Source organism: Strongylocentrotus purpuratus, unplaced genomic scaffold (assembly GCF_000002235.5).
Source record: "Strongylocentrotus purpuratus isolate Spur 01 unplaced genomic scaffold, Spur_5.0 spur5_scaffold_16, whole genome shotgun sequence".
Taxonomy (NCBI): Eukaryota; Metazoa; Echinodermata; class Echinoidea; order Camarodonta; family Strongylocentrotidae; genus Strongylocentrotus; species Strongylocentrotus purpuratus.
In genome coordinates this window covers 33,322,891-33,348,860 of record NW_022145601.1, presented here as the reverse complement: position 1 = coordinate 33,348,860, position 25,970 = coordinate 33,322,891, and the positions used below count along the sequence as shown (strand labels likewise).

Genomic DNA, 25,970 nt, shown 5'->3' with positions numbered 1-25,970 from the left:
TCTGACTCTCAGCAAACGGTATATTCTTATGCAATTCGTTTCCATCTGGATTGTATTTTGAAGGGTAAATTCGAATCAACTAGGCCTAAAACATCTGAATGACAATGAAAAACTTCCAGGTACTAGGTCCATACCTCATTTTTTTTCCCATCTCTAGTCTCTCTCTCTCTCTCTCTCTTCTCTTTTTCTTTCCTTGTTTCACCCTATTTATTCTCATTTTTTCTTCTGTATATCCACTGATCTCCTTTCCCCATATCCCAGAAACAATATTACTCAAGAATGATTCAACAAATTTCTCAGTCATTGTCTATGACAAATATCATCTCGGGTGTTCATTAATTAAAATTGATTTTGATCTTATCGTATAAAGTTTGTAAAATTTGATTGCATTCAATTTAAGATCAAATTCATGGCTTGATAAAACACAGATTAGTAACACAATGATTGAATAAAAGAATGTGCCATAGTGTTATAATATTTATTTTTCATCATTTAATAGTACATACATAGGTTTCCAAACTAAGCCATGCTCTATTGGGGTACATATAAATATGAGAAAATCTACATGATGAATTTCAGGTTAAATTTTATAGTCAATTACCACAATCCCAGTTCTCTTCATATTACATCTACAAGAAATATGTTTCAAATTGCTTAAATTGTCATACAATAGAAAAACACAAAGTAAATATATGTTGAATTCATTCAAGCATGACAATCCATTTCTATATACTACGTATTTGTTTTACAAGGTAAACAGGAACAAAAAGGAAATGCTGCATTTTTTAGCTTTTCATTTTTTGCTAGCTTGTTATTTTCTTCTACCTACAATTTATGTTTTGTTTTATTTTTATTTGGGAAAGTCGACAAACATTTGAGAGAAAATCATTACCCACAAGCTTACTTCATTATTTATCACTATTAATTCAAAATGCATTAATTCCATAACAAAATAAAACCATATGTGGCATATTCACTACTTCAATGCAGACGAAAATTAAATATCAACATTCAACAAAAATAGGGGGACAAAAAAGAGATGGTGGCATGAACATGTTGGTACATGTAGCATTGCAGTTATTTAAAGATGAGTTGTAAAGTTCAATTTCAAGAAAATATGAGTCAGCATAAAACATGACACACTGCTTAGAATCTTACTACACTGGTAGGATAAAAGACACAACTTGAAACAGGAGATGACCAGGAAGTAAAATCCATTCAAATAAAAGAAAACAAATTCATGTATTTTCACCAAAAAGCTGATGCTTTCCTGACTTGCTTCAGGCTATGAATCCACTTTGCTTTTTGTGAGCATTTTTCTTCCTTTCCAAAACAAAAAAAAGTAATTGGCTCTTGAAATATTACTGCTTTCAAATTTAGCAGCCCAATGATGAGGTTAAATACAAAGCATCCGTCTCATTTCTTCACTTTTTTGTGTCCTACTGTATTTTAATCAAGGTTCAACAGAAACATCTGGCAGTACATGTGGAAGGTCAATCTGTATCTTCCTCAGATAATGAGATAAATATTGTCTCCCTTGAAACCCTTCCACTATAGTATCAATAGTATTATACTTTAGTATCATGGCAAATGCACTGACTATTTCCTCGTTAACAAGATATCCTAGGTTTGCCCAAGGATATAAGCTGGAATGTTTTAGAACTCAGAAGCAATATTAAAAACGGCTAAATGGCTCTAAAGGGAGACATCAATCATTGAAAGGATATTTTTTATTTTTTTATTTGCTTGTTGTGTGACAACTCCTGTCAGAAAATACCATGGGACCTTTTCTTTTCAACAAATTTGGCCACCCACCCCCACCCCTTAAAATGGCTAAGTGATTCCTGCATGTCATAAACAATTCAATTGTTATTTTCATCAGCAGTATGTACAACATGTGTCTAATAAATCCCTATTCCTGTCATACACATGAACAAATGTAATACAAAAAAATACATAATAATAAAGAAAAACAAATCATATCTTAATATATACAAATGTCAGCAGTTTACACAGTACTGATAATAGATCTCTACATTATAATTGCAAAAAAAGAAGGAATCGACTACCAAAATGTGTTGTCATAACATTATACAAAAGCAAAAAAACAAACAATATTTCAGAGAACTAGTATATATGTATTAAGCAGGAGTTGTATTTAATTATTAGAGAAAATGATTGGGAACTTGCTGCTTAATTACTGTTTAAGTTGGAGAATGTCAAAGGAAAACATATCACTAAAACTTCAAATCAAATAAAGGGGGAAACATATTTTGAATTTATGCTTTTTGCTGACTTGTTGAAAATTCAAAGTAATTATATTACAAAGCTTTCCAATGGAGCTGGAAATAGTTAATCATGTCTTTGCATAGGATAATCATCATATAAATGAATATTTGGCAAGTGTTTTTCATTTTTTCATTAACATACATGTACGTAGATACCATCATCTTGTTCAGCCGTTACTTCTTATTATTTCAGTTTGATAATGTTTGTTTCAAGTCACTTCATATTTAATCCCTTTGATACAAATTGAAAGAGTATGGTTACAAGTAACACTCATGTATAAGAAGGGAATGGGGGTTATTTTCAGAACATTTATCACAAATAATTTGAAGTCGCTGAGCTTTTCTACACCATACTTTGACTACAGCTCTCATTTTCACCATGGCAGACACTAATATACTTTTTTATATCAAGGAAAAGTTGCAAATTGAATTAATGCCAAAATACAGCTAAGTTTACTTTGAATATTTTGAAGAGCTTTACATATTCACCAATAACCAAAGTAAACCCCCCCCCCCCCAAAAAAAAAAAAAACTACAGCCTGTAGTAAGCATTAACTGCACAGTACCAGTCTCCATAAATCCTTTATCATAATGCATTGGACTTCCAAAGCATTACTACAAACTGTACATACTACATACAATCTAATCATTCTTTACTAAGAAATATCTGAATTGATTAATGAAGGGACTCACTGAGCAAAATCAAAATGAACAATGAATGTATGTACTCTTCATGTAGTATAATTTTGCAGACCTTAATGTAATTATTTTAAACATGATCATGAAATAAAAAAACAATGTGAAGATACACATGAATGTATACAACATTGCACAAAGAAAAACACACAAAACTTGAGCACAGCTAGACTACAGTTACACTCACTAGGCTTCATTATCATTATTAACTGCAAAATGTGAATGAAAAACTAGCAAAGCATGACAAACTTCAAAGAATCTATTTTTTCATAAATAAAGCTATACATTCAACAACAATACATTGTTATGAATTCATGATTGATACATCAACATAGCTAGGCTCAGCCTCTATATATAACTGTACAGCAAATTCTTACTCTATATTTTGACTCTGCTTTTGAAAACGAATATATTACTGCAACGGTGCATCAGGTGAACCATAGTCTTACACACATGCAATATCATAATTAGTCTTTAAAAGAAGTAAATATGTCATTTGATAATATGATATCCACTGGTACAATGTGAACTAATTTCACGATAATTCTTGTAGTATAATCACCCTCATGAAAAGATTAAACATTCATAGTATTATGTGAACTACATCTATATCTTCATGTAGGTAACATCTGTATGTTCAAGCAACGCAACTCCAGAGCTACATGATGTGACCAACTTGCACAATATACAGTCAAACCTGTGGACAGATGGTCTTTGTAGACAGGTTCCTTTAGTACATGTTTCAATGAGAACAATTTTTCAAGGGAATCCAAAAATGTGGTCTTTGTAGACAGGTGGTCACTAAAGCAGGTTTGACTGTATTTGTGTAATATCTAAGCGCTAACTATTCTTCAAAAATTATACACCTTCTACCACTCTAAGTACACACATCATGAAAGACCAAAAGATATTGAATTTTAATATTTTTAGCTGGGTATAGCGTAGGGGCATAAGATTGGAATTATTTAATGTTAATGGCATGTGCTTCCTCATATAGCCACAGGATTAAGTGTGAATTTCCAGGACTATAAAATCTTGAATAATTGTGATAGCTCTCCTAATCCAGGAAGATTAAGCTTGTTGTATGTAGTTTAATGCAGGCTTTTGTATAGTAGGATATCCCTGTATTTAGATTATGTTACTGTAGTACCATATGGTAGGCTGACTAGTGTCCATTGAAGTATTCAAGATATGATAATGACATTTTAAAGACATACATCACATTCTTACTTATAAAAGTAATAGAATACTAGCTAGATGTCTCTACTATTGAATACAAGGATCACCGATAGTTTCAACCAAAGTCTGAAAGTGAAAATGCTTTGATAACATTTTCACTTTTATAAACATGAACACGTACGTACCCATGTACATGTGTAGCATGAACAATGGTTGAGAGAGAAGGCAGTGAAAACTGAAAACAATGGTCTATACCCCCACTTATCCTTTATGCTATAAGATCTATTAAACCACTACATACATGTACATGTAACATACAAGGAACATCAAAGTAACAAACTTATCATATCCCTACTACATGGAAAGCATTCTGAGCTCTATTCACACATATTAGAAGTACATATTTAACTTGATCAAATGTGTCTACGGATGATTATCTCCTCCCTATCCCTGAAGAAACAAACCTCTTTGATACAAGAACCATCCATGATTATAATAAGAGTATGAAAGTGACCATGTTATCGTATACCCAGGTACATGTTTAGCATGAACTCAATTCAGACTTGCATTTTTAACAGGAAAAGTCAAATACTACAATAAAAGTATGAAAGTGACAATGTTATCATATACCCAGGTACATGTTTAGCATGAGCTCAATTCAGACTTACATCTTTAACAGGGAAAATCCAAGATTACAATAATAGTATGAAAATGACAATGTTATCACATACCGAGATGCTTGTATAAAATGAACTCCATTCACACTTGCATCGTTAACAGGGAAAATCCAAGATTACGATAATAGTATGAAAGTGACAATGTTATCACATACCCAGATGCTTGTATAATATGAACCCCATTCACACTTGCATCTTAAACTTTGGTTGGTTGAGTCTTTAGAAGCTTACGCCGCCCCTCTCCCTGAAGAATCCCAGCTTGCTCTGGTTATACACCATGCTGGAGAGACCCAGGTAGATCTCAAGCTCAATGGGAGCCGCTGTGAGACTGACAGGGGGGAGGTTGGGGTGATGAGCAGAGCGACTGGTAGTCACGGCTTGCTGGAGAGTGTTGTAGAATGGTCCAACCTGGAATCGTAACAGTGACAAATCAAACAGAAAATCAAAACAATGAGCATAATTCACTTCATAGAACTGTAAGTGTTTGTCTTTCAACATCATTGAAATATTTCCTAGCCAATCAAGCGCTCCCCCTATGAAGATTCTGATACAGTCATTGCTCAAATACAGAGAGCTAAGCAAAGTTTTTCCCTTTAGCCTAAAACTATTGAAAAATCCCTGAATCACCCTTAGTAGACCCACTCCAGAAGAGTGTTTGTCTTTCAATACATCATCAAAATATTTCCTCGACAAACAGGCACTCCCCTTACAAAGATTCTTATAAATACAGTCATTGAGGCTGTTCACACCACAATGAGATAGCGCAGTCTATCGTAGCACCCCCTTTTTTCTAACGCGCGCTAGACCGCGCTCTCTCTCTGGGACCACCCCCAAGAAGTGCTCCAGTGGCACACCGTTTTGGCTCGCCGTGGCTCGCTGTTGGGTGGACCGAAACGACGTTGTACCTTCCAAACCGCAGAAATAGCGCAGTCTAGCGCGCGCTATCTCTGCCGGTGTGAACAGCCTCTAAGTTCAAATACAGAGAGCCAAGCACAGTTTATTCCCTTCGACCCAAAACTATTGCACAATATCTTAAAAAAACCTATTAGCAGCCCCTGTATTCACTCCAGAAAAGCATTCGTCTTTCTGCAGTCAGCACCATCAAAATATTTCTTAGGTAAACTGGCACTCCCCATGAAAAGACTCAAACTTGATTCAGTTTCGGGTAGGCAGGTAGGCATACAATGGAAAATCGAGCCAACAAGACAACAAATGTTGTTCAAACAATCTCATTCATTGAGAATATATACTACAATCCAGTCAAAGTAATCTGCATGATAGAAAGACCATCAATAGCTAGAGGAAGATTCTGACAAGGCAAGAAAGCCAGGCAAGTCACCAACTCCTTTAGAAACACACTGTAAGCCCAATGCACATTTCTCCAATTACTGGGGCCATACCAAAGTCATACAGAATACAAGCCAATGTATAATGTACTAATGAGTACAATTTAAAATAATATACTAGTACTTGTTCATGAAGCAGAATGAATGAATCAAGGATTGCTCAGCATTAATAGAGCAGTATTAACTGAGTCAGTGTTTCATAAACCGTTGGAACCTTCAAAAGCACCCCAACGCTTCAACACAAGTGCTTGTTGTCTGTCTAGCAACGTCTGAAAAACATACCCAGTATTGTGAAAAAATAGAAAAAATAATGCCACATCCAATAAATATAAAGAATTGTAGTCAAAATACCAAAACATCAAAAGATTGCCAACACTGCAAGACAGATGCCTGGATAAGATCTAAGAAACACAATGACTCCACACTGGAAAAAAAACTCAACCTCATCAAATACCAAGAAATATGAAAATCAGATGTATTTAGAACAGGATGTGCAAGCAGCCTATCAGCAGTAAACCACATGACCTTTGGCCTTAGATGAAGTACGTTAACAATCACACTTGACCAAGGCTTTCAAAAAATGCACATGTAGGAATCCGTGTTGGTGATCCTACCTCAAAGCTACATGTATGGCAAGTCTTTGAGAGTATTGTACAGACGGACGAACAGATGCATGGACGGTAACACGGACAAGCAGCATTATTTGTAAGAACTCCTGTTCGGCGACGAGGGACAACAACTGAGAAATGTACATTGAGGTACTGTTGAGAAAAAATATACAACGAGCTAGAGAAACAAACAAAGATGTTGTATACCTAATGGTTAGGTCACACAAAAGAAAATTATTTTGATGTTAATTCTTTTCTCAATGTTTGAAAGGCAAGCGTTTCCCATGTTTTCCTACCCTTCAATGCGTTCTTGGTTGGAAGTACGCGTTTGTCGATCCGTTTCCCCTAAGACGCATTGGAAATGCAGCGTACATGTAGCTAAATCGATGTCACTTTGGATCCAATTTAAATCATGCATTTCCAGAAAGAAGTCATCTCATTTCTCTTTATTTAACATCGAAATGGAAAAGCATGGGCTCGACACATTTGCATATAAACCTAGGCCCATAGCCAACAAAAGTCTAAAACTGACACTTGCTTTCAAAGCTTTCGTTCAAAATCATGATTTTTCTAAAGGAAGTCAGTCGGAGGTCTTAGTTTTCCTATTGTTAACTGTAATCTTGGACCCAGGGTCGGGTTTAACTGAATTAGCAAAATACACACCTTAAAGAATAAGGTAGGGAATGGTTGAAAGAAAAAAATGGTACATAAGCAAGCTAGTTAATATACATCAATTGCGTTTTCAATAAGCATTTATTACAATGTTCTACAGTCAAACCTGTCTTTAAAGGCCACCCACGGCAAACAGAGAAAGCGACTGTATTAACGAGCCTTGAGTATCCCTCCGGATGGAAAGCATAGGCTAATGCCTAGGCCACATTTATCTAATCTACAGTACATGTATAAAAGATAACAAAGAATCTCCGCCAAAGAAAACCAAACAAAAACATCCAGAAAATCTATGCCGAACTTAGATGTAATCAGACATGCCAACCTCTGGAGTTCAAAAACTGTCTTTAATCCCAAAAGTTGTATTTTACTGACAACAGTTGTATTCTTAAAAATAAACATGGACTGTTACACAGATCAATGCCTCGTACAGTTTCTACATACAGGAAGAATTTTTTTTAAGGATTATTATTATTTTTTTTTAATTGTATTTTATTGAGGAAAATCGTACTGTCGTATTTGCTTCTAAAAATCTTACGAAATACGACTAAATCGTACTGGTTGGCAGGTCTGCATAATGCTGTCACTAAGAAAACAAGAGTGACAGAAAGAAAGAGAGGAGAGAAAACAATAATACACAGAAATTGAAACATGAGAAGCAGCTGCTAACCTGATAGTTCTGAGCCTGTCTTGTATTATCAGTCTGTAGAGGGTGACTGGTGAGTGTGGTATAAGGAATGGTATCACTGAAGGGGTTCCACTTCTCAAGTACAGACAATGGACGTCCACTGCTCCAGTGAAGGCGAACTCCTTCACCTGTGCGGGCTCTGTCAACAAAACGGTGAATAATTAATTTTTTTTCAGTGAATAATTTTTTTTTTAAAGGGCTTTGAGAGACAGATCCACACAATCATCTACATCTTCATGTACATGTAAGTGCAAAGCATTAAAGGGATTGGGTATCTTTGTCTCAGATTCTAAACAAAATCCTGCATTTAGCTCATGCTGCAATCTTAATTATAAACCTTTAGGTCAGTCAGGAATCCCATGACTTTTACAAGCCGATCACCTGTCTGATTATCAAGATATTTATGATTGGAATTCGTAATTTCAACCTTTTCCCAAAATGAGTACTATGGTAAAACCAGTAACTCAAAGATTTTTACTTTTTGAGGCACTTCATGACCATTTTGAAGCCCAATTTTGTTAGGGCTTCAATATTACACCATATCACAGACACTGGTAACACGTAGGGCCGTGCATCTCAGATTTAACATTGTTAAACGATGCTTTTATTGATTTTAAATGCAATTTGCAGGTTCTTTACATGCATACAAGTTATTTAATGATAAAATCCCAGGTACACCAGAGCCCCTAAGGCACAAGTTTGATTTACACCTCATTTAGGAGAGGCATAAATAATGAACTGGGATTCAAAATAACGACCCATGACCTGTAATTGATAACCAATTTACATTTATCTAAACTCTATGAAAGATCACGAGTATCTCCGCCAAAGAAAACCCCAAAAAGCCATCCAGAAAAGCCATGTTGAACTTACGGTGCAAGTGTCTTTTCTGGATAGGTGAAGTTTCCCTTCTGAAGAGCGCTCAGTGTGTTGAACATGACTCTTCGGTAGGTCTTTATCTGATTCACGATGAAATCAAATTTGACCAAGTAGAGAGAATTGTCCGTAACCGCGGCAACCCGTTCCTTCTCGTTGTCCCAGTGGTCTACCTCGGTGAGAAGCCACACCCCTAGGAGGTTCCCGTCTTCTTCTTGGTTGATGAGATTGTTCTGGCATGCCGTGGCTGCTGCTTCTAAACGACCAGCCTGCAAACACCAAGGAGGAGACAATCCATTTTCAGTAGGCCTGAGTCATCACGGGTTTTGCCGAACCCGGGTTTGACTTGAAAATTTCGGGCGGGGACCGGGTACCCGAAATTTTCACCACTGCACTGACACTAAAAATCGTGTGCATGAAGCGGCGGGAGTTAGACTAAGTTGCTGTTCTAATAATGCGACGGAAAAGACAGTTACTGCTTTCAAAACAATAAAATAATCAATGGAATTAAATTAAGATGCTTTAAAAAATAAATGGATATTGTTTCAGTTGACGGTAGGTGTTTTTATCGCTCTAAAATTGAGGCTGCGAAAAAGGAATCACGCTTCGTGGTACCGATCGGGTGCGTTCAGAAACGGAAGTGGAAATAGATCTATGACCCACTGAAGACAGAGCAAGAAAATGCCACACACAAGACTAAAATGTTGATCAGACTATTGCAATTAAATCGTAATACTAAAGGCATTAATTTAATTGTCAAAATATATCCACAACATAATGGTTTATCCTTGATAGTTTGATGAAGGAAAATAAATTAGAGCTCTTGAAATAACATCGAAGTGCCTTTCGTTCGTTCTAAAAATGCGTGTATAACGGCGAGCAGAAGTTACGAGTCAAGCTTGATATGCACGTTTACATCCCTACACCGTCATCCGACCTGGTCGGAACAATAAGCATTAAACCAATTAAAAAACATCACGGAAGACTTTAAGGGACTCCAATTCAACAAAATTACCGTAAAATAATTATTTGCTTTGACAAATAATACTATAGATATTCATAATATGTTACAGAAATAATGATATTTCATGAGCTACGCAGGCGCGTAGCCAGAGTTTGATGTTTGGGGGGGCACATACATGTAATCGATCGAGGTAAAAAAAAAGGGTCTACAAAATTTCAACCGATCCTGGAAATTTTAGGGGGGGCACGTGCCCCCCCGTGCCCCCCCCCCCCCCGTGGCTACGCGCCTGGAGCTACGTACTCGATATCGAGTTCAGCTAGCCATCATTTTGAAATGAGACGGAGTTGTCATGCAGTAGACTGTAGAGGGCAGTATGCAGAAGAGAGAGGAAAAAGCGCGGGCCTGAGATCACGTGATATTCACGTGACTATTACGTGATTTTTTTTCCCTCTCTAGCTGCGAGCTGCCGCATTCTGCGCTGCATGCATGACAACTACGTCTCATTTCAAAATGATGGCTAGCTGAACTCGATATCGAGTACGTAGCTCATGAAATATCATTATTTCTGTAAGATATTATGAATATCTATAGTATTATTTGTCAAAGCAAATAATTATTTTACGGTAATTTTGTTGAATTGGAGTCCCTTAAAGTCTTACGTGATGTTTTTTAATTGGTTTAATGCTTATTGTTCCGATCAGGTCGGATGACGGTGTAGGGATTTAAACGTGCATATCAAGCTTGACTCGTAACTTCTGCTTGCCGTTATACACGCATTTTTTAGAACGAACGAAAGGCACTTCGATGTTATTTCAAGAGCTCTAATTTATTTTCCTTCATCAAACTATCAAGGATAAACCATTATGTTGTGGATATATTTTGACAATTAAATTAATGCCTTTAGTATTACGATTTAATTGCAATAGTCTGATCAATATTTTAGTCTTGTGTGTGGCATTTTCTTGCTCTGTCTTCAGTGGGTCATAGATCTATTTCCACTTCCGTTTCTGAACGCACTCGATCGGTACCACGAAGCGTGATTCCTTTCTTGCAGCCTCAATTTTAGAGCGATAAAAACACCTACCGTCAACTGAAACAATATCCATTTATTTCTAAAGCATATTTATTTGATTATATTGAAATATAAGTTTGTGAATTCCATATTTTTAGTTCTATATTTCAAAATATCAGTGTGAAATTTAATTTTGAAAAACCCGAAACCCGAAAACCAAAAACCGGGTTTCAGCTCGACGGTCGGGGCCCGGGCGGGGACCCGTTTCGACTCAGGCCTAATTTTCAGTGATGCATGGCTAATTCTATTTTCATTTCATTTTCATTTCATTTTGAACATTCAGTGTACCGGTAAGTTTTGTTGGATTATGCCAGAATTTATTTGTTATCATTACCAGAACACAAACTTATCTTTAACTATCGGTGGATTGTCTAATACCAGTATACAAATAATTAAGTGACAGAAAAATGGACCATCATGTTGGAAGTGTTACTTGCTTTAGAGACCACCTGTATACCGGTACTAGAAAGACCCTGACTATGAAGATTTTACATGAAGAGAATTTGTAAAAACCAATATGAATCCTCAAATCCTACCTGTGAAGCAAAATAGAATCCAGAAGAATTGACTGCGTTTGGTTGGAATTTAGCATTATCCACCGGTGTGGCCGCTCCCTCGCCTTGGATACCGCCGGTGTTGTTCTCATCAAGAAGATTGTTAGAATCGATGCTTAGCTTGACCCCTTCAAATGATACGTCAGGTACACCTTTCTCAAGGTTGTCCTCCATGTTGCCGTTCGTCTGACCGTTAGAATCCATTCTGGTTTTGTTTGAGGAACTAGCAAGATCTGTAAAGGAAAAAATGTAATGAAATAAAGATTTAAAGAGTTATTTAGGGTACGCATATATGCTTGTTCCCTCTTTTTGAAAGCACCCCCTATCTGAGGACTGCCAACATTTTCGAACCCCCCGTTCGCAGGCTTTTCGCTGGCTTTGGAGACCCCCCTAAATCAGGAAAATTGCCTTAAGTACCCCCCTAAATTCGGATTAATTTCTCAGGAGTCCAAAGAGATGAGAGAAAAAAAAGAAAAAACACCCCCTTTTTAAAGAAATCTCCGGGTGAAAAGTCAAATACACCCCTTTTTTTACAATTCTCGTAAAAGTACCCCTTTACCGGACATTTTGGCAACATGCATGCGGTCATTCCGACCTCTGAGTAGGGGGGCCGGGATGATCACATGATATCACGTAGGTCTATGTTAATTCCGACAAAAACAACATTAAATTGATGGAGGCAATATTTAATCTAGAAATATCTACCGTCTAGCAATCTTTCACAAAATGCTGTGCATAACGCTGTAAGCCGTATCCTCCGATCCCCTCACTAACCTGTCTGTACGAACTACAATGTACATGTAGATCTACGTGTACTGTACTTCAGTCTCAGGGTTCCATGTCAGCTCGCCTAATGTCAGCCCGCCCCCTTACAAAGTCGCCCTCAATTGGTCATGTCGCCTCCCGATTTTGTTTGCCGATTTTGGGATTCTTGGTCAGCTCGCCCCCAGTTTTTTGGTCAGCTCGCCCCCTAATTTGTTGTTTTAATTTGATGTCTTTTACAAGTTCAAAGTCAAGCCATTTTTAGTTCCTGGCATCTCAGTTCTATGATATTACTAAATATTGAAAATTTTCCTCGAGTTTTCCATTGTAACGCATATTTTCGAGGATATTTGCATAGTAAGTTTCCACCAGCTTACGTACTAACACATCGATCACTCTCTCAATATTATTGTCTCCTCTCTGTCAGTGGCAGTGCTGTGCTGCGGAGCGGGGAGACCCTCTTCATGGCTTTCTGGCTAGGTCACTGTCTTGTTACTCTCACTCTTTGTCCCCCCCCCCTTCTCTCTCTCTCTCTCTCTCTTTCTCTCTCTATCTCTCTCTCCTCTCTCTCTCCCTCTATGTCTCCCTATCTCTCTCCCACCCCCTCTCTCTCTCCCTATTCTCACTCTCCTTCTTTCTCTAGCTCTCTCTCTCTCTCTTTCTCTGGTATAAGTTCTTAAATAAAAGGGTGACATGTGAATGCATTTTTTAATAATGTTACTAGGGTTAGAATATAGAATTTTACATTTTTTAAAAATTAAATCAGTTTTAATTGTATAAAATCCTGTTTGACTTTTTAACAATTCCCAAGATGATGCACACTATATCGAATATTACAATGGCAAACTTTTACCTATGTTTTTTATGCGAAACTTATCTTATTTTTATGCAATATCATATTCTACATGTACCTTTTAGTAAATTGGCCCAAATACAAAATGTTCTGCATTTTGCCTACAATGTATAATTTGTTTAAATCATTGTAGCATCTATTTGATTTTATAATTCCTGGATTTGGTTTCTGTTGTTGTCTTTGTTTCTGTTATTGAAGAAAACACCATAACCATACCATAGTAACCATACCCATCTGGCTATGCATTTTCCAACTAAAACATTTAATTCTTTTGAATATCAAAAATGTATCACTATTCATATATTGTATAAGTTCAGTATATATAATTTAATTGCAAATATGGTAATACAATTCAAATTTTTGTATATGCACACTCTAAAATCTGAAATGTTAAATGTAAATTTAAAAGGGCCGAGGAGTGACCACTCTTTTAAAATGTTAGATTGTTTCTTTTAACCTGCTAGATTCGACCTTTATAGTGTTGGATCCAGCATGTTCAAAGTGTTAATCTACCATTTTGAAAGAGTGGTCACTCCTCGGCCCTTTTAAATGGTGATTTAACATTTCAGTTTTCAGAGTGTACCAAGCAATTTGCCAAGGTCGTTGAAGCACAATTATGTACAAAAGAATTGCAATTTTACTACCATTATGCTACCATGCATAATTTTTATGTGTAATTTTACTTTGTCACTGATGTATACTTTGTAAAAGAAACTGATTCGGCTCTCGGGCCGCGAATGTTTTTTAATGAAATAAACCATTTTAAATAAATAAATAAATAAATCGTTCTGGCTGGCTTAGTGACGGAACTTAAGGGAGTATCCACAGGCTATAGAGATAATAAGGATTTTATAGATTGGCTTTCTTAGCTTTTCTCAAGTATAATTTGTACACGCAAGCAAATTAGAGCATTTTCAGATCCCTTTTTAATCCAATATAGTTTGTGTTCACTACTTACAAGACCAGGCGCGTACACAGGGGGGGGGGGGGGTGTTTGGGGGGTTAACCCCCCCCCCCTTTTGGTAATTTATTGTGTGTAAACCCCCCTAAATTTCTCTAAACCCCCCCCCCTTTTGGTTGACCTAAAAAAGCTGACCTTACCCCCCCCCCCCAACGGAGCAAAATGTCAAATTTTCAAATTTCGAGACCAAAAAAAAAAAAAAAATGTGTCCTCTTACCCCCCCCCCCCCCCCCCCCCCCCCCCCCGCTTATTCAGCGGTCGGCTGAGTCGTTGCGATTTTTTTGGGACCAAAAAAAAAAGAAAAAAAAGTGACCTCTTACCCCCCCCCCCCCCCCCCCCCCTCCCGCTTATTCAGCGGCTGGCTGAGTCGTTGCGAAATTTTCGGCCCGATTTATAAATGTTAAACCCCCCCCCCCCCCCCCTTGAAAAAATCCTGCGTACGCGCCTGTACAAGACCCATACTAGAACGTGTCGTCATGAGATAGTTGTAAAAGTTTAAAAATAGAAATAGAAGAGAATGTCTCTACATTGAATTAAAAGTGAGCTATAATTGATATGACTTATAAATATAAGTTTATTATGAAGCAAATAGATCGAAATAAAAGCTTTCGGCGGTAAACCCAAATGAACGAAACGTTATCTAATTTTACTCTCAATTCATTATATATTATAATAAGTGCGTGATTTTGTTTAATGAATATTGTAAGGGACGACCATGCGTGACCAACATGAACATCTGCTCATCTTTTCAAGTATTCGAAAGCACTAGTAGGTTCCAACCTTAACCTGTATAATAATTTGTGTTTATTTTGTGTATAGATGTCACTTTTCTTTTAATCTGTGCACAAATAAAAAGCAATTATTCTTCCAAATACATACCTTATTACTATGTCGCGGCGCTTTTGTCCTTCATTATTATAAAGCGCGCGGAGGATAACGCTGAAACAATAATAATAACAAAGAAACATTTTTGATAATTCAAACAATGATGAAGAGTCGGTACAACGAATCGTCTTTTTTGTTCTTTCTCTAATAATTTAATGAAACGTCAAAGCTTCCGCGCTTCATGCGGAAGGGGGGGGGGGGACTTAATTCACGGGATTAAGAGTCGAAAACCATTCTCTAATAAATAATGAAACGTCAGCGCGGTGAGGGAAAACTGAATTCAGACAAGGATTAAGAGAAAAATATCATAATAATAAATACAGTACAGACTACGTCCAACTTTCTATCTCCCGCCAACCCACTCTCCCCCCTCTCTCCCTTTCTCTGTCTATGTCCATCTTCATCTTCCATAATGTTGTCTATTCCGCCATTTGCTTGTATCCCGGCATCATCCCTTCCTTGAGATTAATTATTATAACATATTCCTGATGGTATACGTCCGTCTGACATTATACTTTAGCGAAAAGATATAATCACACCAAATGAGAAAAAACTAAAGAACAAAATCAGAGCCGGAAGGGAGTGATTGGAGGAGGAGAGACAAATATCATAACAATGAATACAGTATATAGGCTACGTCCAACTTTCTAACCCCCCCCCCCCTCACATATACCTTTTATTTAGTTTAGGGAATGAGAAGCAGAGAACCAGTGGCTGATAATGTCGAAATGAGAGGAATATTACTGTACAATTATAAAAAGTAAAACCTTTGAATGTAAATCTCTGTTGCATCAAAATAAAATGAAACGTTTATCACATTATACTTTAGCACAAAATAGTTACAGGGGCGGATCTAGCTTTTTGCTAAGGGGAGGGGTTTGACCAAAATAATGACGATGCGGAGCATCGTCCACGAGCCGCGAAGCGGCGAGCCGATTTTTTTTGGGGTGTTTATTTGAACTCCGTAAGTGATGTTTTCCTGGCATCTATTAACACAATGGAGACCATAAAAAGCAGTGCATGATAACGTCTTTTTAAATCAAGTAACAGTAAATACACAGTTATATCCAGAGTTATCATGTGTTTGGTTAAGTTACCAGATGAGTTGAATATCTTCTCTCAATATTTGCACTTGAAAGGGTTTCTCTCCAGCGTGCGTTCTTTTTTCTTTTTCTTTTTTTTTTTCTTTTTTTTTTTCCTTTTTTTTTTTTTTTTTTTTTTTTTGGGGGGGGGGGGGGGGGGGCCGCCCAAGGGGGGGGGGTTTAAACCCCCTAAACCCCCCCCCGTAGATCCGCGCCTGAGTTATCTAGAAGAAGGTGGACATCATTATATTAAATAACCTGCTTCTGACCGCTGCGCTAGCGTACTGCCTTTGTACGTAGGGGGCGACTGTGTATATAGGGGGCGACTGTGTAGGAGGCGACTGTGTATAGGAGGCGACTCGACCACACAATTTGGGGGCGACTACGTTAGGAGGCGACTGCGTATAGGAGGCGACTGCGTATAGGAGGCGACCGGCTTGGGGGCGACCTGACCAGACACCAGTCTCAGGGTATAGAGGCGCGATGATCAGTGGAGTCAGACGTAGTCTCAGCTAAACGTTGATTATCAGAGACTGAATTACCTAGCCTTGATAAGGCTTATCTAGTCAATTATGTCCACATCACAATCATCATCATCAAACATGAACAGCTAAGTTATACTTACTTAGTATGATCGACATTGTGATAATGGGTTGCGTGTTTGGATGCTCAACAGAAATAAACCTGTCACTTTTGCCTCAGTGCAGTATTTAATAAAAACTATGCATCAAATATAACCAACAATCATTAATATTAATTGTGTTTCCTAACACAAGTCCTAAAGATTGATTACTGCTTCATATCACCGATTAAAATAAACTGTCAAGTATCAATTCAACGTCTGGTATTTATATTGGTAGATCTAAGTTAGACTCTAACGTTAATAATATTGTTAGTAAAATAATATTTTTTCAACTTTGGTCCTGGAGCTGGACCAGACGTCGTCGTCATTACTAGTCACACTCAAAGTCACAGTATTATGAATCATTATTTACAATGGTAATGATAACAATAAAACAGCAGACCCAGACTATTTGTATTATTACCTGTGATCTTGTGAGGCTGTGTTATTATGTGTAAGATCTAAAATTAGCCTGTGTGATGATTTTAAGTCGCGATGATGGTATGATGCGATGTCACGTATTTCAGCACAACCTGTATGAGAAACAACAACAGACGGCGCTATACCGGAAAGTTGCAACTAGCGTTGGAAGTTTGCAGAGCGTGTAAGAATGTGTTATTTTTCCATCAATATGACTTACAAAGTTACAATAACAAACTTTAGGCTAAACTACACAATTTATTGGAAAAAAAACAACAAACAAACAAGAAAAAACATTAAAAAATATGTAATATTTAATAAAAACATACAACGATACATCTTTTGAAATAGAGGGAAAGACCGGCCAGACAACCCTGAAGAAAGTTTGGAAACAAACATTAGGCCCATAGGGTCGAACATTCAGAAAATAAGAGGAACTTCTTTAACTTCCTCTAAAAAACTATTATCTAAAAAAAACATAATTAATGTGATTTCGTTTGGAAGAGAATTCCTTTGACTGGTGCTTTGTGTCTGAGAGTGAAAGAGACAAAGTATTATAAACAGCCAATAAATATGTTTTGCACTTTTATGATATTCGACGAGAGCATGCATATTGCATAGAATTATATGTAGGATACCACTTTTATGTTTGGAAAGCAATATTGCACAGAAATAATGATTGAGTTTAAATATTTTTTCAAAACAGTTGAGTTCTTAAAATAATGGTCTAGAGTACGTGCACGATAATATACCGAGGTAATTTTGTTTGTTACAAAGTCATGTGTCTTTCCCCAAATAACATCAAAGCTCCATCGTTTAGCTACACTGTAAAAATTTGCTGTAACTCATGCAGTAAAATACTGTGATTTACAACAGTAATATGTTGTAATAACGATTTTACGATAATTAACTGTATAAGTACGTTGCTGTACAGTATATTGCTGTAAACATCAGTGTCGTAGAGCATGGGAACAAATATCTACAGTAAGCTAGTGTAAAGGAGCGTGCAAAAAAGCATTGTGGGATACAGCGCACATGCGCATTAGGCGGATCGGCTGCATATGCGCGTATGCGTTGCACGTGATTGGCTCCCGCGCTAGCCCGCCACGCCGCGCCGCCATTTTTAATTTTCTGCAAAGATTTGAGCTGCGCTGAGATATAGCTGAGCTGGCCGGCCTGATCCTGAGCAACGAATCTGAATCTGTTCTGTTCCTGGTCCTGATCCTCGAGCTGGGATATTGATGACCAATAAGTCAATTCCAAGGGGATCCGAGGTAAGTTACAGATTGCCAATTATCAGAGTCATGATTTGATTTGTATCCCGCTGAAGTGAAGAATTGTCAGACTGTGGAAAGTATAGGGATTGTGTTTGTAATTGTTCCGTCTACGGTATATGTGTACTGTACGTGCTGTGCTGTGGTGTGTGGGACAGAGTCGGTAGTGTTAGTGCAGCACATGACACTGTACTGCAGTACCAGCGTACAGTGTCACTGTCAATGCGATGCCATTGCACATGGATATGCATGCTCACGTTAAATTGGAAATGTCTAACGTCAAGACCATCAAGACTTATAACTTATAGGACACCGCACACACTACGATCGACTACAGCATCAGTCCATCATGAGCACACTGCGTGATCAGTTGAATACGCACAAGTCTAAGCTCATGTAGTGTAGTCTACAGCACGTTACTGGAGAAATTACAGCAAAGTACTGGCAATCCTGCTGCATAGTGTAATTTTACTTAAAAGTTAAAATATGAAATAAAATTACAGTAAGTTACTGTAAAATTACTTAGTATTTTACTGTTACTTAGTAATTTACAGTAAGTTACTTTAAAATTACTGTAATTTACTGTAAAATTACTGTAATTTACTTTTTTGAAGGTCGCAGCGTTGTCATAGCAACCAAATAGGCCATTCCGTAACTGGCAGTAAGTTACTGTAAAATTACTGTAATTTACAGTAACTTACTGCTAGTTTACAGTAAATTACAGTAATTTTATTTCATATTAATTTTGAATACTTGTCTACTGTAATTCACTGTAATTTTAATTTACAGTAGACTAACTGTAGGTTATATCTACAGTAAGTTACCATCAATTTTTACTCAAAGTATCTGCCTGTAAACTTTCCTACAGTAAATCACTGCATTTCTTAGAGTAAATTGCTGTTACCGTAGGTTCTTCAAATACTAACAGTAAATTACAGTAATTTTTGTCTTTAAGGATTGTAAATTTGTTTTACAGAAATCTATTGTAGTTTCATTTACCGCAAATGAATGTTAATTTCACTTATGTAGTAACATTCATAGCCGTGAAATCAAATGTTTTTTTGCTGAAGGTTTCGCATACAGTCATCATCAGGAGGCTCGTGACAACTGGTTATATTTGATGAATTTATGTTTTTCTTTCGATTTTCTTTTGTATTTTTTGTCCTTTATCTTTTTTTTATTATTCATTTATCATTTAAATAACTTTTAATCTGTCAATGCTGTACATAAAAAGTTATGTGTACGTATGCATATTAAAGGTATTGTTTTCCGCTCTTCTTTCTTGCAGTATGCCATGGATTACTGCTGAAGTCACACAGTGTGCATGCTGAAACACTAATCAGACGGATGCTCTACATGGACATCATATACCCATGTACGTTTGTAAGCTATGTAATCATTCTTCTGGATCATTGAAGCGGTTTTCTGAACACTTTTCAGTCCATAGAAATGTGGTGAATTTCGATTTCCCGTGTGGTGTTCCTGGCTGCAATCGAACATTCAGAAATTATTCATCCTTCAAAACCCATGTGCATAGGGATCATCAACCATTTTCAAGAAAAAAAGATGCCCAGTTTTTCTGCGTTTCTACCTGGAATTGTCCACTCTGTGCTGTAAATATGTGAGGAAATCCATGACATACCTTCTCATCTTAGAGTTCATATCAAACACGGAGTTGAAATACGCTGTCCTTTTGCCAATTGCAAAAAACGTTTTTCAGTGAGGTCGTCTTTTGCGTCACATATATCAAGAGTTCACAATAAGTTAGACCAGATTCAGTTAGACTCAACTTCAAGTGAAACTGGTACTGTGTTAACTGAATCCGCCCAAGAAAATAATCAGGAGTTTCCTGGAAGACTGCACTCAAGTGACGAGGAAAGTGTGACAGATGATGAAGTAGATGTATCCGCTGACTCATTCAAACACAGCTTATCCTTGTTTTATCTGAAGTTGGAGGCAAAATTACTACTGCCCAACTCTACAATTCAGGAAATAATTGACACAGCATTATTTTACCTTAGTGAATTTTCATATATTTTAGTCTGTACATGCAATACACCTTTATTTTAATAAATTTAATAAGTCATGAAATAAATGAATTTGCCAAATATTAGGCCTATATTTAAGTAACCTATATTTTATTTCGACATATTTCAAGTTATATAATAATATATTTTTTTTAAGTAACTTATATTTTATTACGATATATGTTACGTTATATGGTAATATGTTTTTTTATCATATTTAATACGTAGCAATATTGTAGCTAAACGAATTTCATAATTTTATGTTTTCATTTTACATGTACACAAATTGATCATATTTTCTATTTTCTTTGTTCATTGTGCACATTGGTAATTCTATTTCATTAATTTCTGTATATCATGTATATTTTCTTATTGTCAAGTATGTTTTACGGTTTTTGTTATTTTGCACAGCCCCTTTGTAAACCAGCCGAGTAGCTGAATAGGGCTTTTACCGTCAATAAATCAATCAATCAATTGAATGACAGCTCATGAAGTTGAAACAAGTTTCTGTGCAGAATTGGCATGTAAATGAGACAAAAATACAGAAGAATATGAAACACGTATTAAAGATTACAAGTTTAATATAACAGAGCAACTCAAATTAAATGGGGTATTAGTTCAAAAGATAAATTAAACAAAAATAAAGTGAGTAATGTCTTTTGGAGAGATTCTACCAGGTATAGAGAGTTTTCCTTGATTCTGCCAGGTATATGGAGACTTTTCATTGATTGTATTCTGATAGTAGTTGTCGTTTAATAGTGGCTTTAAAGGAAGATAAAAGTGTATAAAATATGTCTTGTTTACAATTGAAGATAATTCTTTACAATAGTTTTTTACAATTCAGAATTTTAAAGTGAACATATTGTTGTCTGTTCGACAAATAATTTTTGACCCAAGAAAGTGCAGTGCCCCTAAGCCATACGTTGTGATTTAGCATATCAATGCCTTAAAGCCGCTATGTCTGCACAATTGCATGTGTTATTCTGTCGTATAATTAAATTAATGCTAGGTCGGGTGAATGATTTTTTTTAAAGCCATATTGGTTGGGATTAAGCAAGTTATGTGTATTTCAGAATTGGTATAATCTAAACAATTTTTTCAAGAATTTTTGAGATACTGGAAGGATGACTATGGGTCTGTAGATTCTTGAGTACTTGAACTTTTGCAGTTTTTAGTGGTTTTACTTGTTTTAATGTTTTACTTGATAGTTTCTTTGCAAGCATTTTCATAATGTTACACTATTTGAGAAACTTGTTTTATGGAGCGTTGATTACCCAATAAAGACTTTAATAATGATTTTTGTGTTCAGAAAGCTTGTTTTTTCCTCAAATTAACAGGATGATGCTGCTAATGTCAAGTTAGAATACTGTACTTATTACATTAACTTAATGTAAATGAGAGAAATAGATTAAAAAAAATAACAGGATGATACTGCTAATGTCACAGTAGAATACTGTACTTAATACATTAACTTAATGTAAATGAGAGAAATAGATAACAAAATAACAGGATGATACTGCTAATGTCACAGTAGAATACTGTACTTATTACATTAACTTAATGTAAATGAGAGAAATAGATACAAAATTAACAGGATGATACTGCTAAAGTCACAGTAGAAAAGCTGTACTTATAACATTAACTTAATGTAAATGAGAGAAATAGATACAAAATTAACAGGATGATACTGCTAAAGTCACAGTAGAAAAGCTGTACTTATTACATTAACTTAATGTAAATGAGAGAAATAGATACAAAATTAACAGGATGATACTGCTAAAGTCACAGTAGAAAAGCTGTACTTATAACATTAACTTAATGTAAATGAGAGAAATAGATACAAAATTAACAGGATGATACTGCTAAAGTCACAGTAGAAAAGCTGTACTTATTACATTAACTTAATGTAAATGAGAGAAATAACATTAATTTACTGTAGAGAAAAACTTACAGTACATAACTGTAAATACATTTAAATTACTGTGAATAAAATTACATTAATTAACTGTAAGAAGAACTTACAATAAATACTGTAACCTTATACATGAAAATTTCTTTACAGTAAGCTTACAGTATTTTAATGTCTTACAGCAAGTTACTGTTGAAAAACTTACAGGAAGTTACTGTAATGTCAAAGTTACAGTAATTTACTGTGCAACAAAGTTGCCAGTAATTTACTGTAATTTCTACAGTGAAATTTTTAACAGTGTAGTTCATCAAATCATGAACAAAACAGCTAATAAATACAACCAGTCTTTAGTTCACCTCTACACTGTAAAAAAGAATTTGTTCATTGGTAATTTTTACGTATTTTTTCCATGTAGAATTTACTTGAAAACATTAGTTTTGCCACTTACGCACTAAATTTAAGTCTTGCTAACTCAAACTTTCAATTTAGTAGAACATACGTGGAATATTTAAGTAAAATCAAATACATAAGAACTTTATGGGTAAAGACCAATTATGGTCATGCGATTGCATTGTGAAAGAAACGTTGTGGAATCGATCAGAAAAGGTTGATCATCTAGCATGTGCAAGGTTCTCACAGACCATGAGAGAAACAAATTTACCAAATATATGAATTAGTAGGCGGTTTCCCGGCAAATTTTTTATCATCATGTATTAGTCAAAACATATTCGTTCACATGATTGGTAATGAGAGCTTCCATTTCATTTTTTGAAATTGGGGCGTTTCCAATACTGGTCTTTACCTTTAAGTAATTTCAGCCGCTGTATTAATTCAGTAATTTTAACTCAAAATCAGAAATTATACGTATTACTCAAACAATTTATGTTGATTATTCTTATCTTTTTAAAGTAAGGACCGATGTGCGTAATAGAAATATTTACATAATTTATGAATATTCATGAAGACCAAATTAAACTCTTTTTTAAAGAAAACAATTCTTTTTTGTGGTTGAATGAAAATTTAAGGACTTTAAAACATTTACTAATTCATTTAACATGGCTAAGCAAAGACAAGACAATTTTTAATTGTTACCCAGTTCAAAACAAATAAAAACTTGATATTTCAGGAAATTGTCAACCAATTTTCCTTTTAAGATGCTACGATCAAAAATTTTGAGCCTTTCAATATGTGTCGAATTGAAGCGTATGTAATAGTTTGTGATGGTGGTATATATATATATATATACATATATTATATACGGTTAAATCTTAAATAGAAGTAGTGTTAATGATTAATCTTAAATAGAAGTAGTGAATGATTAGTGGATGTTACTTGTTAGATTAGATGGGTACCAAATCGTGCAATATGTAATCCTATCATAGCTTTTTTTTAATTATCTAAAATGATTACAATACTTAAATTATTTACGTTAATGTACCTCGATTTAACTGAGTAAAAATTTATTCAGCAAAATAAGTAAATTCTACTTAAGATGCCGTAGGTAATATTTACTTAATAAAAATAAGGCAATTCTTTTCCTCTCCCCTCCCCTTGAGCAAAAATTGAGGGGGGGGGGGGGTTAAACCCCCAAAATACCCACCCCCTGCGTACAAATAAGAATACTTAACGATGTCTTATAATATGTGACCATGTACCCTGAGTATATTTTTTTAAACAAAAAGAATATGTTGGTATCATCAGCAAATTTTAATTATTTTTGTCATGTGGTTTTAACAATAATAAGTCATTTACATAACAAAAAAGATGAGCGGGCCAAAGATTGATCCCTGAGGGCAGCCAGGTGGCGATCACTAAGGGGGAGAGGGGGGGGGGGGGGTGGGGTAGACCGTCCTTTCTGAAAAATTGAAAAAATGCAAAGAAAATTATGTATAGCAAAATACTGACTAAAGACTGCAACACACTTTTAGGGTCGGGATGGCCCGAGAGTGCAGCGTCTAGACCCTGGGGTCTAGACTAATTAAAATGCTAAAAATCTTCTCGCTCCTACGGAAGCGTTAAAGTGCCATTCTACTTGACGACATGACGAGATATTTCATCTTGTCAAGTCGACTTAATATCCATATCATGTCGACATGTAAAGATATTTAACCTACCATGTCGACTTATCAACTTTTATTAGTCGACATGGCGAAATAAATTATCTTGCCAAGTCGACTTCACAAAAAGTTCATGTTGTCATGGCGACATAAGTTATTTTACCAAGTCGACTTCTAAAAAAATACATGTCGCCATGGCGACATATATTATCTCACCAAGTCGACTACCCAAAAAGTAATGTCGACATGGCGAAATAAATTATCTTGCCAAGTCGACTTCACAAAAAGTTCATGTCGTCATGGCGACATGTATTATCTTGCCAAGTCGACTTCACAAAAAAGTTCATCTCGTAATAGCGACATAAATTATCTCACCAAGTCGTTTTCCCAAAAAGTATATGTCGTCATGGCGAGATATGTAGTGTGACGACTATTTCATGCAGCGCGCGTACGTGATTGCACTTAACTGTAATTCTTAAAACTGACTCCACGTGATCATTTATGTCGCCAAGACGACATCTACTGTTATTAAGTCGACTCGGTAACATATTTTATCTCGCCATGTCAACATGTACTTCTTACGAAGTCGACTTGGCAAGATATTTTTATTTCGCCATGACGACATATACTTTTTGGGAAGTCGACTTGGTAAGATAATTTATGTCGCCATGACGACATGAAATTTATGCGAAGTCAACTTGGCAAGATAACTTATGTCGCCATGACGACATGAACTTTTTGTGAAGTCGACTTGGCAACATAATTTATTTCGCCATGTCGACTAATAAAAGTTGATAAGTCGACATGGTAAGTTAAATATTTTTACAACTTGACAAGATGGAATATCTCGTCATGTCGTCAAGTAGAATGGCACTTTAACGCTTCCGTACGCTCCCTCGCATAATCCCTCAAAGTGTACAAGTAAATATCGCATTTCGTCCCTCCGGTCATGAAAAGAAATCACCGCCCCTGTCTGTGGGACAACACATCAAAGTGTTAATGAGTTTGATAGACCTATACAATATTTGTAAAGCACTTAGAGACATTTGTATTATGCGCTATATGAAAATTAAATATTATTTTGAGTACGATAAACTGAATAATCACAGAACCTTGTTAATGTCACTCGTCCTATCCCGTAATACCGTCAGGAATTTTACATACTCAGAATTATTTACAGAAAACATAATATTGCATATTGAAGATCCAATATTTACAAACAAAATTATTGACGTTATCATAGCAACATTGTTATCATAAATATTATTTCTGTTTAATACATGCACATTATGGAAGCCATTTCTTTGTTTTGCATAATATTCAATTTCTCTGGACTCCAGTCAATGCCTTTGAGTTCATCTTAACCAATATAAAGCCGTTTTTTAAATTAATTTTTCGAGTAAAAAATGAGAAGTTTTATCGAAAAAACTTTTCCTGATTAATTTGGCAGACAGAGGGGATTTGAAATGTCAGTATCAGAAGGGATGTACAAACCAGATTT

The 25,970-nt window shown here is 35.8% G+C and overlaps 1 protein-coding gene and 1 long non-coding RNA gene across 3 annotated transcripts; one reads left to right on the top strand and one right to left on the bottom strand.

Moving 5' to 3' along the window:
* Positions 1 to 444: 444 nt before the first annotated feature.
* Positions 445 to 17,322, bottom strand: LOC100891691 (tumor protein p63-regulated gene 1-like protein). Of its 2 annotated transcripts, XM_030987328.1 has the most exons (6): positions 17,207 to 17,322; positions 11,600 to 11,850; positions 9,025 to 9,296; positions 8,134 to 8,290; positions 5,030 to 5,248; positions 445 to 4,928 (listed from the first exon to the last, which is right to left on the bottom strand). In XM_030987328.1, the coding sequence occupies exons 2-5, from the start codon at positions 11,819 to 11,821 to the stop codon at positions 5,060 to 5,062; spliced, it is 840 nt and encodes a 279-aa protein (XP_030843188.1). In that variant the 5' UTR covers positions 11,822 to 11,850; positions 17,207 to 17,322; the 3' UTR covers positions 445 to 4,928; positions 5,030 to 5,059. The 2 variants fall into 2 exon arrangements, with proteins under 2 accessions (XP_030843188.1, XP_030843187.1); XM_030987327.1 differs by having other exon boundaries at positions 445 to 5,248.
* A 700-nt stretch (positions 17,323 to 18,022) lies between these two features.
* On the top strand, positions 18,023 to 21,799 carry LOC115924647. The gene is made up of 2 exons (XR_004064416.1): positions 18,023 to 18,476; positions 19,765 to 21,799. It is a non-coding gene; the product is annotated as an uncharacterized LOC115924647 (long non-coding RNA).
* The last annotated feature ends 4,171 nt before the right edge of the window (positions 21,800 to 25,970 follow it).

Coding starts and splice junctions, on each gene's coding strand:
- LOC100891691 (XM_030987327.1), bottom strand. CDS start 11,821: ATGGATTCTAACGGTCAGACGAACGGCAACATGGAGGACAACCTTGAG. Junction 9,297..11,599: donor GATTCTATTTTGCTTCACAG/GTAGGATTTGAG, acceptor TGGTGTTTGCAG/GCTGGTCGTTTAGAAGCAGC. Junction 5,249..8,133: donor GACAGGCTCAGAACTATCAG/GTTAGCAGCTGC, acceptor TTACGATTCCAG/GTTGGACCATTCTACAACAC.